At 47.1% G+C, this 16,359-nt stretch overlaps 1 protein-coding gene across 7 annotated transcripts in view; it reads right to left on the bottom strand.

Annotated features, from left to right (window-relative positions):
- The window catches only part of FEZ1 (fasciculation and elongation protein zeta 1), a 209,382-nt gene that overhangs the window by 72,369 nt on the left and 120,654 nt on the right, over positions 1–16,359 (bottom strand). For all 7 annotated transcript variants that reach the window (XM_043534126.1, XM_037882494.2, XM_037882495.2 and 4 more), the window contains one exon: positions 3,042–3,210. In XM_043534126.1, the coding sequence (XP_043390061.1) occupies positions 3,042–3,210 (169 nt within the window). The remainder of the gene's footprint in view (positions 1–3,041; positions 3,211–16,359) is intronic.

Here is a 16,359-nt window from a genome sequence, read left to right as displayed (position 1 = left end):
TGGGTTCCTGAAAAAACGGCGTTTGGACACGTCTTTCCCCCCAGAATCCTCCCAACCCTGGCACCCACTTCCTGGGGAAGGTTTGGTAAAAATCCTCACCAATTTGCATAGGTGACCACAGACCCAAACCCTTGCATCTGAGAACAATGAAAAAGCATTCAGTTTTCTTACAAGAAGACTTTTAATAGAAGTAAAAAGAAATCACCTCTGTAAAATCAGGATGGTAGATACCTTACAGGGTAATTAGATTCAAACATAGAGAATCCCTCTAGGCAAAACCTTAAGTTACAAAAAAGACACACAGACAGGAATATTCATTCTATTCAGCACAGCTATTTTCTCAGCCATTTAAAGAAATCATAATCTAACACATACCTAGCTAGATTACTTACTAAGTTCTAAGACTCCATTCCTATTCTGTCCCCGGCAAAAGCATCATACAGACAGACACAGACCCTTTGTTTTTCTCCCTCCTCCCAGCTTTTGAAAGTATCTTGTCTCCTCATTGGTCATTTTGGTCAGGTGCCAGCGAGGTTACCTTTAGCTTCTTAACCCTTTACAGGTGAGAGGATTTTTCCTCTGGCCAGGAGGGATTTTAAAGGGATTTACCCTTCCCTTTATATTTATGACAGATTTCTTTTGGCCCAATTCTTTAATTTGTCTAGGTCCCTCTGTATCCTATCTCTACCCTCCAGCATATCTACCACTCCTCCCAGTTTAGCGTCATCTGCAAACTTGCTGAGGGTGCAGTCGACGCCATCCTCCAGATCATTAATGAAGATATTGAACAAAACTGGCCCCAGGACCAACCCTTGAGGCACTCCGCTTGATACTGGCTGCCAACTAGACATGGAGCCATTGATCGCTACCCTTTGAGCCCAATGATCTACCTTGCTTTCTATCCACCTTATAGTCCATTCATCCAGCCCATACTTCTTTAACTTGCTGGCAAGAATACTGTGGGAGACCGTATCAAAAAAAAAAAAAAAAAAGCTTTGCTAAAGTCAAGATATATCATGTCCACCGCTTTCCCCATATCCACAGAGCCAGTTATCTCATCATAGAAGGCAATCAAGTTGGTCAGACATGACTTGCCCTTGGTGAATCCATGTTGACTGTTCCTGATCACTTTCCTCTCCTCTAATTGCTTCAAAATTGATTCCTTGAGGACCTGCTCCACGATTTTTCCAGGCACTGAGGTGAGGCTGACTGGCCTGTAGTTCCCCGGATCCTCCTTCTTCCCTTTTTTAAAGAGTATTATCTTTAAATAGTTACACTACATTAGCCTTTTTCCAGTCATCTGAGATCCCCCCTGATCGCCATGAGTTTTCAAAGATAATGGCCAATGGCTCTGCAATCACATCCGCCAACTCCTTTAGCACCCTCAGATGCAGTGCATCCAGCCCCATGGACTTGTGCTCGTCCATTTCTAAATAGTCCTGAACCACTTCTTTTTCCACAGAGGGCTGGTCACCTCCTCTCCATACTGTGCTGCCCAGTGCAGTAGTCTGGGAGCTGACCTTGTTTGTGAAGACAGAGGCAAAAAAAGCATTGAGTACATTAGCTTTTTCCATATCCTCTGGCACTAGGTTGCCTCCCCCATTCAGTACAGGGTCCACACTTTCCCTGACCTTCTTCTTGTTACTAACATACCTGTAGAAATTCCTCTTGTTATTCTTAACATCCCTTGCTAGCTGCAACTCCAATTGTGATATGGCCTTCCTGATTTCACTCCTGCATCCCCGAGCAATATTTTTATACTCCTCCCTGGTCATTTGTCCAGGCTTCCACTTCTTGTAAGCTTCTTTTTTGTGTTTAAGATCAGCAAGGATTTCACTGTTAAGCCAAGCTGGTCGCCTGCCATATTTACTATTCTTTCTACACATCGAGATGATTTGTTCCTGCAACCTCAATAAGGATTCTTTAAAATACAGCCAGCTCTCCTAGACTCCTCTCCCCCTCATGTTATTCTCCCAGGGGATCCTGCCCATCAGTTCCCTGAGGGAATCAAAGTCTGCTTTTCTGAAGTCCAAGGTCCGTATTCTGCTGCTCTCCTTTCTTCCTTTTGTCAGGATCCTGAACTTGACCATCTCGTGGTCACTGCCCCCCATGTTCCCATCCACTTTTGCTCCCCCCTACTAATTCTTGCCTGTTTGTGAGCATCAGGTCAAGAATCTTCCAGCACTTGCACCAGGAAATTGTCCCCTATACTTTCCAAAAACTTCCTGGATTGTCTGTGTACTGCTGTATTGCTTTCCCAGCAGATATTGGGGTGATTGAAGTCCCCCATGAGAACCAGGGCCTGTGATCTAGTAACTTCTGTTAGTTGCCTGAAGAAAGCCTCGACCACCTCATCCCCCTGGTCTGATGGTCTATAGGGGGATGGTCTATCCCCCTGGTCTATCCCACCACAACATCACCCTTGTTGCTCACACTTCTAAATTTAATCCAGAGACTCTCAGGTTTTTCTGCAGTTTCATACTGGAACTCTGAGCAGTCATACTGCTCTCTTACATACAATGCAACTCCCCCACCTTTTCTGCCCTGCCTGTCCTTCCTGAAGAGTTTATACCCATCCATGACAGTACTCCAGTCATGTGAATTATCCCACCAAGTCTCTGTTATTCCAATCACATCATAGTTCCTTGACTGTGCCAGGACTTCCAGTTCTCCCTGCTTGTTTCCCAGGCTTCTTGCATTTGTGTATAGGCACTTTAGATAACTTGCTGATCATCCTGCTTTCTCAGTATGAGGCAGGAGCCCTCCCCTCTTGCGCTCTCCTGCTCGTGCTTCCTCCTGATATCCCAGTAACCAAACTCCATCCTAGCAGATCTATCTAGCACACTAGACAATAGAATTATAGGGAGAGATCCATGCAATATGGATGAAAGAAACATTTATTCAAACAAGACTTAAAATACCTTGTATTATAACAACACCAACTGAGAGAACTGAATAGTATCCTAGAGAAAACATGAACAATGTCAACTTTCTTAAGCCCCAAACTAAAGTCTCCCTCTGCCCTTCCCACATGTCCTCACCTTCATAGGACCAATTGTTGTTAAAGGTTTGTGTCAAAATCTGCATCTCCTGCAACAGGATTGAATCAGCCTGAGAGGAAGTTTCTCCTCCATCATCTTCCTCCAAGATCTCTTCTTCCTCTTCAGGATCTGGGGAATTCTGCATCATCTCCTCAATTTCTTCAATTACCTGATAAGATAATATGAATGCCAGTCACTGAATTGTATTCGAATGACCAATAGCTGGATTCAGCACTAACAGATCATTGCTGATACTATGTAAATACCACGCTTTCAGAACAACAGCTGGAGAGCTTCTGCGTATAGTACTATAAAGGGTATTAACTGCATTTTTAACTTTAGATAATACTGTGTAAGCAATTATCAGCAATATTTATGAACATATAAGTATGGTATGCAAGCAGACCAGGGTATCCTTCAGAATATGGAAATGCAGCGCAAGAGAAGCCAATCATAAGAAACATAAACCAAAACTGTCAAACTTTCAGAAGTGCTCAGCACCCAGCAGTCCCATGGGAGTCACTAGAATTAAGAGAGCTCAGCACCTTTGGTAACCAGGCCACTTATTTAGATGTCTAAATATGGATTTAGGGGATAGAACTTAAAACACCTAAATTTGAACATTTTGACCTAAAAATATAGCAGATAAAATATAATGTGGAAATTAACAAGGCAAATTAAAATTATTTAAGTATGTCAGAAGCAGAAAGCCTGTGAGAGAACTAGTGACTCTTTTGGACTATAAGGGAGTTAGAGGGAGCAACTAAAGCACATAATCAAATTGCTGACAAGCTGAATGATTTTTGAATCAGTCTTCATCAGAGGATGATGGTGAAATACCTGACTTGGAGGCTGAGTTTTCAGAAGAAGAGGTGATGAATCAAACTGATACACTAAAGAGTCCCCAGGGCAGGTTCCTACAGCTAAATGGTCTGCAGGAACTTAAGACTGAAGGCACTGGGCTGATAGCAAAATATGCACTCTTTCATTAAAAACAGAAGTCTGTTTGAGCGTGGGAGAGTAGCAACTGTGGTGCCAGGATATTAAAAAATGCACTAGAGGTAAACCTGGGATTACAGAGCAGTGAGCCTTACTTTATTAAAACTGGCTAAAACCACAATTAAAGATAGAACTATAAACACAAAAAAGGTCATGACATTGCAAGATCAACCCCTGCCTTCGCTAGCAGTGATGCCAGCCTCGATTACCTCCTATCCACTTTCCTGCAAGCATGTATGTGCTGTGTCCTAGGTTTCCCTTACAAATGGGAAAAGTTCCCAGACAAACTCCATAAAGCCACTACTTTGTCCCCCTTCAAGTCTCTCCTCAAAATTCATCTCTTCCATAACACCTACTGTAAACAGCAACCAGATAATGGCTGGGCAGGTGGAGAGCTGTGATCACTGCTGCTGACCAGCTGAGAGCATGCACATCCCACTGTATATACTACCTTGTTGCCCCCATCCCACCTCTGCTAGATTGTCTCAACAATTACTAAAAGAAAAGGAGTACTTGTGGCACCTTAGAGACTAACAAATTTATCTGAGCATGAGCTTTTGTGAACTACAGCTCACTTCATCAAGTGAGCTGTAGCTCATGAAAGCTTATGCTCAAATAAATTTGTTAGTCTCTAAGGTGCCATAAGTACTCCTTTTCTTTTTGCGAATACAGACTAACACGGCTGCTACTCTGAAACTCAACAATCACTGTATCTTATCTTTTGGACTGTAAGCTCTTTGGGGCAGGGATTGTCATTTATTGTATGTTTGTACAGCACCTAGCACAAACCTTTAGGTTCTGTATCAATATCAATATTTACTACTAATACTAAGAATAATAATTGGCCAAGCTTGCAAAAGCTTTACACTCAGCTCAATAGCATTTCTGTGTCTGTCTGTAATGCGATCATTTTTAAATGCTGCATCCAATCAGTTCCAAAATTTCAGAGAATGTTCTAGGCATCAACGGCCAGAATTATGTGGAAAATCAGAAAACCGAATGGGGAAACATGAGGGACACATGAACTGTAAACTCTACCAGCTATCATGATTAATAGACAAAAATCCTAGTCTTGTAACTATAGATAGGAAATGGGCAGACTTTTATGTGGATAGTCGGCCTGGATTTTATAGAAAACCTAATATGGATGGAATGGGTTCAGAACCAAATCAAGACCCACCCCCAGAGGGGAGGGAAGCCACTTCCAAGAAGCCCCAGGATAGGTGGGGAAAAGCAGTGTTCCATCTGTGGCCAGCTGGGTCACTTTGCCTGAGATTGCCCACTCTATGCAGTGAGGCCCAATGCAGTGCTGGACCTCGACCTCAAAGAGTTAGCTATGTGACTGACTCTTTAGAATCATAGAATATCAGGGTTGGAAGGGACTCAGGAGGTCATCTAGTCCAACCCCCTGCTCAAAGCAGGACCAATCCCCAACTAAATCATCCCAGCCAGGGCTTTGTCAAGCCTGACCTTAAAAACTTCTAAGGAAGGAGATTCCACCACCTCCCTAGGTAACGCATTCCAGTGTTTCACCACCCTCCTAGTGAAAAAGTTTTTCCTAATATCCAACCTAAACCTCCCCCACTGCAACTTGAGACCATTACTCCTTGTCCTGTCCTCTTCTACCACTGAGAATAATCTAGAACCATCCTCTCTGGAACCACCTCTCAGGTAGTTGAAAGCAGCTATCAAATCCCCCCTCATTCTTCTCTTCTGCAGACTAAACAATCCCAGTTCCCTCAGCCTCTCCTTATAAGTCATGTGTTCCAGACCCCTAATGATTTTTGTTGCCCTTCGCTGGACTCTCTCCAATTTATCCACATCCTTCTTGTAGTGTGGGGCCCAAAACTGGACACAGTACTCCAGATGAGGCCTCACCAATGTCGAATAGAGGGGAACGATCATGTCCCTCGATCTGCTGGCTATGCCCCTACTTATACATCCCAAAATGCCATTGGCCTTCTTGGCAACAAGGGCACACTGTTGACTCATATCCAGCTTCTCGTCCACTGTCACCCCTAGGTCCTTTTCCACAGAACGGCTGCCGAGCCATTCGGTCCCTAGTCTGTAGCGGTGCATTGGGTTCTTCCGTCCTAAGTGCAGGACCCTGCACTTATCCTTGTTGAACCTCATCAGATTTCTTTTGGCCCAATCCTCCAATTTGTCTAGGTCATGGACAGGCCACAGGCCGTGAATTTTTATTGCCCATGACCTGTCCATGACTTTTACTAAAAATACCTGTGACTAAATCCTAGCCTTATTTGTGTATGATTGTGTTCTACTCCATGGGTGAGAACTACCAGACCTCCTCCAGGAACTACCAACAGTGGGTGGTGATTAAGGCAAATCAGTCAGTTTGTAAACCCACCCTCTCCCCCAGAGGTACCTCATCCTGGGGAGGGTCACATTTACAAACTGGACTCTGCAGAGATGAACAGACAAAGAAAGGACTTTTGGATAAATAGCCTGAGTTTAAACTGGTTCTGGGCCTTCTTTCTGATCCAGCAAATGGACTGGACCATTTGTCCAAAAGGGGACTCCAATCCCTGCAGAAGGGTTGGAAGGATTTGGCCTATTAAGGCCCCATAAGAATGATGGGTGATTTCTGGTAAGCTGTTAGCATGCATTTAGAAACTTTCATTGTTTTCATTACATTTTCTCTGTAATCCTTTCACCTTAAGAATAAATGTGCTTGCTTAGAAAGAGCTGTGTCGTAATTTATAACAGTGGGCCATTACGCTGTTCATAGGCTATGTAGGCAGTCTGTCTTGCTGGGAATATCACAGCGTAGGCAGATAACCGTGCAGCCTGGAAAACTCTTGGGCAGGAACAAGAGCAAAATGAGTCTCTGCCCAAGAGAGGCGACAGCCACGGAACCAGGAACCTAGAGCAGGTGCCCTCGAGGGACCATAGAGGGAAATACAGATGCAGTAACTCTGAACTGTGACACCAAAGTCTCTAATGACTTCTTTCTAGTCAAAGCCCAGAATCAGCTCTCCATCCTCATCCTCCTTGACCTGTCAGCCATTTGCGACACAGTTGAACATACTCTTTTTCTTGAAATTTTGTCCTCCATTGGCTTCCATGACTGTTCTCTCCCAGTTCTCCTCCTACTTCTATAATTGCTCCTTCCGCGTGTCCTTTGGAGATTCCTCCTCATCTGCCCTCCAGCTTTTTGAGGGAGTTGCAAATGGCTCTGTCCTTGGTCACCTTCTCTTCTCCCTCTACACCTTATCTCTGGGTAATCCACAAATACAAATTGAACTATCACCTCTATGCTGACAACTCACAGATCTACCTCTCTACTCCACATCTGTCTCCTTCTATCCAAGTTAAAATCTCAGTGTGCCTCTGTGATATCTCCTTATGGATGTCTACACACCAGATCAAGCTAAACATGGCTAAAACAGAACACTTAATCAACCCTCCAGCCCCTCCCTGCTACCTCCTTTCTCAATCACTGTGAATAACACCACCGTCCTGTCATCACTCAGCCCTGTAATCTGTGTGTCACCTTCCACTTGGACCTCACATCCAGGTTATATCTAAATCTTGCTGATTCTCTCTAGAAAACATCGCTAAAGTACGGCCTTTCCTATCCATTCACACAACTAAAACTTTCATCCAGGTTCTCAACATCTTGAATCTCAGTTTGTGCAACATCTTTCTCTCTGGCCTTGACAAATGTAATCAGGTGTTGGGGACACTGGGCACTACGCTAGGTAACTCGGGAGGGTGGAAGACCACGAGTGTCGGGGAAGCCCTCCTGCTCTAGGCCCGGATAAACCAAGGCCCCTTTGCTCCATGAACTGTCTGTGATCCTGCATAACTCTGAGGAAGCTAGCACACAAACAGACAGGTTTGCACACGGCTCGCCAGCCAAGGCCGGCTTCGGCCTGGGAAACAGACAGATAAGGCAGAAATGTTTAGCAAAAACCAGTAACAAATAGGACCAAATAAGGCAAGGCTCAGGCAATGCTACTGAGGAAAAACACAACTGGCTGCTTTAGCTGATTGGCTACGGTATTGTACGGGGCAACAGGTAATTGGTTGCATAAGCTTGTGTAGTGAAATAGGCAAAGGTATAAAATGTATACTGGGATCTGCTGCACTGCCGCAGGATTTGAGACAGCTCAGTCTCCCTGCGCCCTATTTGGAGCTCCAAATAAATCTCTCTACTTCTCCACCCCATTGTGGTCATTGGCGCGACGCACACCGGGCAACAAACCCAGCTGTTGCTTCCCTCGGGCACTCTGTGCTGGCAACACAGGGATGGCCTTAGATGTTTTGTCACCAAGGGTGGCAAACGTTTTTGGTTCTTTCCCCTGAGCAGACTGGTAGAGCAAAAAACAAACAAACCAGCAGACCAGACCAGCTGAGTTATGTGGTGCCCCACAACTCAGGTGCCGATTTGCTGTCTCTGCAAGTTGGTGCCCAGGGCAACTGCCCTGATTACCAGCCCCCAAGACCAGCCATTTAACAGTGAAAGTAATTAACCATTGGAACAACTTAGTGTCATGCTGGATTTTCTATCACTGACCATTTTTAAATCAAGATTGGATCTTTTTCTAAAACTATGCTCCGGGAATTATTTTGGGCAACTTCCCTGGCCTGTGTTATCCAGGAGGTCAGACTAGATAATCACAATGATCCCTTCTGGCCTTGGAATCTGTTAGTGAAATCTTTTCCCACTCACCTCCATCAAAAATGCTGCTGCAAAAATCATTTTCCTATCCTGTTGCTTTGACAATGTTAACCCTATCTTTGAATCCCTCCACTGGCTCCCCCTTCTGTCTCCTTTGCATCAAACATGAGCAGCTTCTCTTCACTTTCAAGGCCCTTTCTGGGCTATCCCCACCCACCTATCATCTCTCGTTTACTATCAAGCTGTCAATGCTCCCCTTTGATCAGCCCACAGTGCAACCTCCAGCCTCCATTGCTCACTTGTTACCTTGTAAAACAAACACTTCTGTGCTTTCCCACTACTGCCCCACGCGCCTGAGAGGCACTCCCCATAAATACCCACAGTTACCTCATCTTCCTCCTTCAAAACCCTCCTCAAAACTCTCCTTTGCCATGAGGCCAACAAAAACTCAACAACACTTAGGCTGCAGCTGCTCTGAGATCATTGCCCATCATGCTGACTAATGCTGTTCCCTTGTACTCCCTCATTAGTCTGTATCCATCTGTTGTCACTTGTCTTATACTCAGATTGTAAGCCCTTATTTAAGTGGAACCGTTACTGGGAAAGAAAGAGAATGAATGGGACTGACCCTATAGTCCTGTGGTTAGGGCCTACATCTGGAAGGTGGGAGACCCCAGGTCCTGTCCCCCTGCTCTAGTCACTCTTTCATTATGTATCCACAATGGAACAGCTTCGACAGGAGAGACTGAGGGAGTCCCATATCAGAATATCCCATAGCTCAGTGGTTAGAGCTCTCTTCTGAAGGTGAGTAATGTTGCAGGAGTAGCAGTGATCTGTATGCTCTGTATGACTATGCTATGTATAACCTCTATGCTCAAAAGGTCTGTTACACTCCCCCCGCCCCATTTTGTCTCCTCTCCCTCTTTGAATACCTGTGAAGTGGCTTTCCCCTTCCCGCTCCCTCCTGGAATGCTTGTGGGATGAAGTGAGCTGTAGCTCACGAAAGCTTATGCTCAAATAAATTGGTTAGTCTCTAAGGTGCCACAAGTCCTCCTTTTCTTTTTGTGGGATGAATGGGCTGCTTCAGAAAAGCTCCAAGGTAGATAATGTGTCTGGGACTCAAATCAGGCAGTGATCACACACCCAATGCATGGACACTGCCTGGACACTGCCTGAGGTGGAGTGTGACCAATCAGATGCGGCCAACTTATCTCTAGTCGCAGGCCATGAGGAGCAGGTCCTTAAAAGGGGAAGTGGCCATGTGCTCAAGAGTGCACTCATAAGCTTGTACCTCCCATGAAGGCCCTTCGCCCGGACCGCCTGGCCGGTGGTCCGCTGCATTGCATTCCATCGTGCCTTGGGAAGACTTGCCTTCATTACACCATCCATTGCTGCGCTGTGGGACACTTACCTTGAAGGATCCTGACATCTCCAGTGCCGTGCCTGTCCTGGGAGCATGAGTATGTGAGCGTGAGTGTGACACTCCCCCCACTCCACCCCTTTCTTTTGAGTTTAGCTATCAGAATAATAAACGTGCTGCTTTCTGCCAAACTCTGGTGGGTCATTAGTCCTCCCTAAGCTCACTAGCTGGTCCAATTTTGGGTAATATTAATGGTGGAGAATGCAGGCAGCTTAGTGGAGGATTTGACCCAAGAGTAGGGGTCCCCTGGTGCCCCCCAGTAGTCTCTTGGGTGGATCCAGCCCAAGCCTGCGTGAAAAAGTGGTAGGCTAGCAACCCACTGCAGGGAAAAAGGACGCCACTGTTGAGTGCCGGTGTAGGGCAAGGGAAAGAAAAAGGCGAAGCAGCCCAAGCGAGAAGACACCCCCCCTTGGGGAGTGGCCCCGCCACCCGGGGTGTTGTTAGAATGGCTCTAGAAGAAAGGGGCAGACCCCTGGATGCCAAGGGCGGTTCCATCTGGGAGTACAATTCCTGAACTAGAGCTCATGTTGGATAAGTATGTACTTATATATGGTCCCCATAAGGGGGGCTGGATCGTGCAGCCGCCTGGCTGCTGGGGCAAGCAGGCTGGCAATGGCAGGCAGCAAAGAGTCAGCTCACCAGTGAAATGTATTCACTCAAGGACCGATGCAATGAGCTGGAGAAGGAATGGGATAGGTGGAAGGCGCAGGCTTTGACTGCTAGCGACCAGGCTTCTTCCCTCTCTGTGGCTGCAGTACAGGCAGCCACAGCAGAGGAGGAGTGGGAGCAGGTGGAAATAGAGAATGCCGCTCTGAGCCAGGTCCTGGAGAGGTCCGCCCGGGAGAACAGGGCCCGGGGGGCTTACTTAGCCCAGGTCGCCGCTGTTGGGGTGAAAGCCCAGGGGGGTGTGGGACCATATGATGATTGGGACGGGGATATCTGGTATGATCGGGATCCCCCGGATCCGGAGCCCAGATGGCCAGATCCCAGACACCACGTTGCAGCCGTCTGGAGGGTGGTCCGAAACTATGGGCCTGCGGCCGCAGGAGACAAGGCAGCCCCAAGTATTGGACATACTGTGGCAGAGACCGAGTTGACTCTCACCTTATAACTTTTAACCCAGTTGCTAGAGCACTCACATGGGATGTGAGAGACCCAGGTTCAATTCCGCCCTCTCTTGGAGGAGAAGGAGGAATCTGAATGAGGGTTAATGTTACCTGAAATTGGGCCAGCTAGTGAGCTTAGGGAGGACTAATGACCCACCAGAGTTTCGCAGAAAGCAGCATGTTTATTATTCTGATAGCTAAGCTCAAAAGAAAATGGGGGGGGGGGTCACACTCACACTCGCATACTCACGCTCCCAGGACAGGCACGGCGCTGGAGATGTCAGGATCCAAACACCACCTGCTCTGGCTGGATTTGGAATGTGACCTGATCTGGTAGGCACCCTCTGAGTGTACCTACTGGATCGGGCTCCCCAGACTTAGGCATCCCAGTGCCTCTTCCCTCTGGTTGGTGAATTGCTCTGGGGCTCAGGTGGGAGACAGGCAGCTAGACATCTCGAGGGACGCAGCGTGCATGCCCAGAGGCAGAACTATAGGCACCTAGGGGACTCTTATTCTGAAAAACTAGGCACCAAATGAGTGAGGTGCCGAGAGGATTCAGCAGAAGTTCTGTGGATCACAGTGAAGCCAAAACTGAGTCTTAGGCACCTAAGTCTGGGGTTTAGGCACCTAAGTACTCTTGTGGATTCCACCTTGATTCTTATAACATTTTTTGAGCATAACTGGAGCTCAGACTGTCACTTGAGCGCCTCCCAAACGGAAATCTTCTGCTCAGGATTTATCTCAGCCAGTGCATGACATCCATTACTCCTTTGGGGAAGCAATATTTCAAAATGTATCGATAGGTAAGTCTGGAACTCCAACTTGTCTTGAGCTGAACTGATGCTCCAAAACCAGCAAAATGCTCACGAGCAACAGGACTAAGGCTGTCTTGCAGGGCAGGGGTTTTGCAGGCCACTGGCTGTCACAGTAACAGCATAGCTGAAGGTCAAATGCTGTGGCCGCTGAACCTGAGCCACACCCATGCACTGTGAATCTGAGCCCAATCTGTCAGCTTTGAGAAAATGCGTATTGTGCAAGTCCTTGCTCTCTGTCTATATTCTGCCAGGGCATCTTTTGGAAATGTTGCCCTGAGACCAAAATTTTTGATTTAAAAGTAGTATTTTGAAGTGCTCTAAAATCCACAGGCAGATTTAGATTCTATGTTAGAAGTATTGTCAAGGAAACTAGCACTATCATAGAATCATAGAATATCAGGGTTGGAAGGGACCTCAGGAGGTCATCTAGTCCAACCCCCTGCTCAAAGCAGGACCGATCCCCAATTAAATCATCCCAGCCAGGGCTTTGTCAAGCCTGACCTTAACAACTTCTAAAGAAGGAGATTCCACCACCTCCCTACGTAACGCATTCCAGTGTTTCACCACCCTCCTAGTGAAAAAGTTTTTCCTAATATCCAACCTAAACCTCCCCCACTGCAACTTGAGACCATTACTCCTTGTCCTGTCCTCTTCTACCACTGAGAATAATCTAGAACCATCCTCTCTGGAACCACCTCTCAGGTAGTTGAAAGCAGCTATCAAATCCCCCCTCATTCTTCTCTTCTGCAGACTAAACAATCCCAGTTCCCTCAGCCTCTCCTTATAAGTCATGTGTTCCAGACCCCTAATGATTTTTGTTGCCCTTCGCTGGACTCTCTCCAATTTTTCCACATCCTTCTTGGAGACATCCACATCCTTGCCTGGAGACAAAAGTGGCAGGGGTTTTTTTTTTTTATTTTGATTTTTTACAAGGAGCACAAGTTTAAAAAGGAAACTTGTTTTTTCTTTGGGCTGGGTAAACAGGTTTCCAAGTAGTTGGAAGTTTTTTGCTTTGATTTGGGCCCAGAGCAGAGACAAGGGAATTGTCTTTTTCTGTAGGCTGACAATCACTATCAGAGAATAGGTATTCTATTCCAGCACAGCAAAATTTTACAGCCAAGTTTTGTTTGTTTATTTCTAAACTTCGGGTGTAAAGTTAGTTAAAAACAGAGAGGTTAGAATGACAAAATCTGCGGCTCGACTACAGCTGGAATTAGCCAGATTTCAGGCTGAGGAAAGACAAAGGGAACATGAAAGACAGATAGAACTCATGCGGCTGAAGGAGGAGGAGAAGGAACAAGAAAGGGAGGCAGCGAAAGAGGCAGAACAACACCAAGCGGCTGCTCACAGGAGAGCTATGGAAGCAAGGGACAAAGAACTGGAGGAGAAGGAAAAAGAGAGGAAGTAGGTGGAGGAGATAGAGAAGATAAAGGCTCAGCAGAATATCCCAACAAACCCTAGCAATCCTTCTCCAAGTACCACTTCCCATCCCCGAAAGTTCCCCACCTACAAGGCAGGCGATGATACTGAGGCCTTCCTAGAAAACTTCGAAAGGGCCTGCCTTGGGTACAACATCTCTACTGACCAATACATGGTAGAGCTGAGGCCGCAGCTCAGTGGACCCTTAGCTGAGGTGGCAGCTGAAATGCCTAAAGAACACATGAACGAGTATGAACTGTTTAAATCCAAGGCGAGAGTCAGAATGGGGATAACACCCGAGCATTCTCGTCGGAGGTTCAGAGCCCTAAGGTGGAAACCAGACGTGTCATTTACCCGACATGCCTACCACATTGTGAAACATTGGGATGCCTGGATATCCGGAGCAAGTGTTGAATCTCCCGTAAATTTGCCCTTCCTAATGCAAATGGAACAATTCTTAGAGGGTGTTCCTGAAGAAATAGAAAGGTACATCCTAGATGGGAAGCCCAAAACTGTAATCGAGGCAGGAGAGATTGGAGCCAGATGGGTGGAGGTGGCAGAGAAGAAAAAAACTGGTCGCAGTTGGAGCGGAGACCAGAAGGGACAACCCCAGACCACACCCTATTACCGGGGGCCACCTAAAGCCCCACCTACCTCCCAAAGAACCCTCCAGACCCCTTATCGTCCCACCACCCCATTCTCCAGCAACCCTCCTCGCCCCAGTGACCCGTCAGCTGGACGATGTTTTAAATGTAATGAGCTGGGGCATGTAAAGGCCAACTGCCCCAAGAACCCCAACAGATTACAGTTCATTGCACCGGAATCACACCAGAGGTCCACAGGCCCAGATACCTCCCAGATACCCTTGGAGCAGAGGGAAACTGAGTGTGGGCGGGAAGAAGGTCACCGCATGGAGGGACACCGGAGCACAAGTGTCAGCTATCCATGCTTCCTTAGTGGACCCCACTTTAATCAACCCAGAGATCCAAGTGACGATTCAACCCTTCAAGTCCAACTCTTTCGATTTGCCTACAGCCAAGTTGCCTGTCCAGTACCAGGGCTGGTCAGGAACATGGACTTTTACAGTCTATGATGATTATCCCATCCCCATGCTGTTGGGGGAAGACTTGGCCAATCATGTGAAGCAGGCCAAGAGGGTGGGAACGGTCACCCGCAGCCAGGCTAAACAAGCCGTGAGGCCTAGCTCTGTTCCGAAAACTTCTACCAGGACCCGGTCAGAGGTGATGGACCCGGACCCCAGGCCAATGTCTGCAACAGCAGTAGTGGATCCAGTCCCAGAGACCCAGACGGAACCAGTCCCAGAACCGGAACCAGCCGAACAACCAACACCAGACCCATTGTCAGCCCTGAATCCAGTACTTGCAACCTCAACACCAGAGGGCCCCACCGACCCTGAACCGGCAACAACCGATAACCCGACACAAGAGGCTCAGCCGGAGCCTGAATCCCAACATAGTGCACCAGCGGAGAGCGGTTCACAGTCAACAGAAACAGCTCCATCCCCTATATCGCTTCCAGAGGGACCAAGCCTAGGTCCACAATCCAATGAGGAACTGATGTCTCCAGCATCAAGGGAACAGTTCCAGACCGAACAGGAAGCAGATGAAAGCCTCCAGAGAGCTTGGACGGCGGCACGGAGCAACCCACCGCCTCTCAGCTCTTCTAATCGATCCAGGTTTGTTGTAGAAAGAGGACTTTTATACAAGGAAACTCTTTCTGGTGGACACCAGGAAGACTGGCATCCTCAGAGACAGTTGGTAGTTCCAACTAAATACCGGGCCAAGCTCTTGAGCTCAGCCCACAATCACCCTAGTGGCCATTCTCGGGTGAACAGGACCAAAGACCGTTTGGGGGGGTCATTCCACTGGGAGGGAATGGGCAAGGATGTTTCTACCTATGTCCGGTCTTGTGAGGTGTGCCAAAGAGTGGGAAAACCCCAAGACCAGGTCAAAGCCCCTCTCCAGCCACTCCCCATCATTGAAGTTCCATTTCAGCGAGTAGCTGTGGATATTCTGGGTCCTTTTCCGAAAAAGACACCCAGAGGAAAGCAGTACATACTGACTTTCATGGATTTTGCCACCCGATGGCCGGAAGCAGTAGCTCTAAGCAACACCAGGGCTAAAAGTGTGTGCCAGGCACTAGCAGACATTTTTGCCAGGGTAGGTTGGCCCTCCGACATCCTCACAGATGCAGGGACTAATTTCCTGGCAGGAACTATGAAAAACCTTTGGGAAGCTCATGGGGTAAATCACTTGGTTGCCACTCCTTACCACCATCAAACAAATGGCATGGTGGAGAAGTTTAATGGAACTTTGGGGGCCATGATACATAAATTCGTAAATGAGCACTCCAATGATTGGGACCTAGTGTTACAGCAGTTGCTCTTTGCCTACAGAGCTGTACCACACCCCAGTTTAGGGTTTTCCCCATTTGAACTTGTATATGGCCGTGAGGTTAAGGGGCCATTGCAGTTGGTGAAGCAGCAATGGGAGGGATTTACACCTTCTCCAGAAACTAACATTCTGGACTTTGTAACCAACCTACAAAACACCCTCCGAACCTCTTTAGCCCTTGCTAAAGAAAACTTACAGGATGCTCAAAAAGAGCAAAAAGCCTGGTATGATAAACATGCCAGAGAGCGTTCCTTCAAAGTAGGGGACCAGGTCATGGTCTTAAAGGCGCTCCAGGCCCATAAAAGGGAAGCATCGTGGGAAGGGCCATTCACGGTCCAGGAGCGCCTGGGAGCTGTTAATTATCTCATAGCATTCCCCACCTCCAACCGAAAGCTTAAGGTGTACCATATTAATTCTCTAAAGCCCTTTTATTCCAGAGAATTAAAGGTTTGTCAGTTTACAGCCCAGGGAGGAGAGGACGCTGAGTGGCCTGAAGGTGT

Source organism: Chelonia mydas, chromosome 22, assembly GCF_015237465.2.
Source record: "Chelonia mydas isolate rCheMyd1 chromosome 22, rCheMyd1.pri.v2, whole genome shotgun sequence".
NCBI lineage: Eukaryota > Metazoa > Chordata > Testudines > Cheloniidae > Chelonia > Chelonia mydas.
This window is presented reverse-complemented; position numbering and strand designations above follow the sequence as displayed.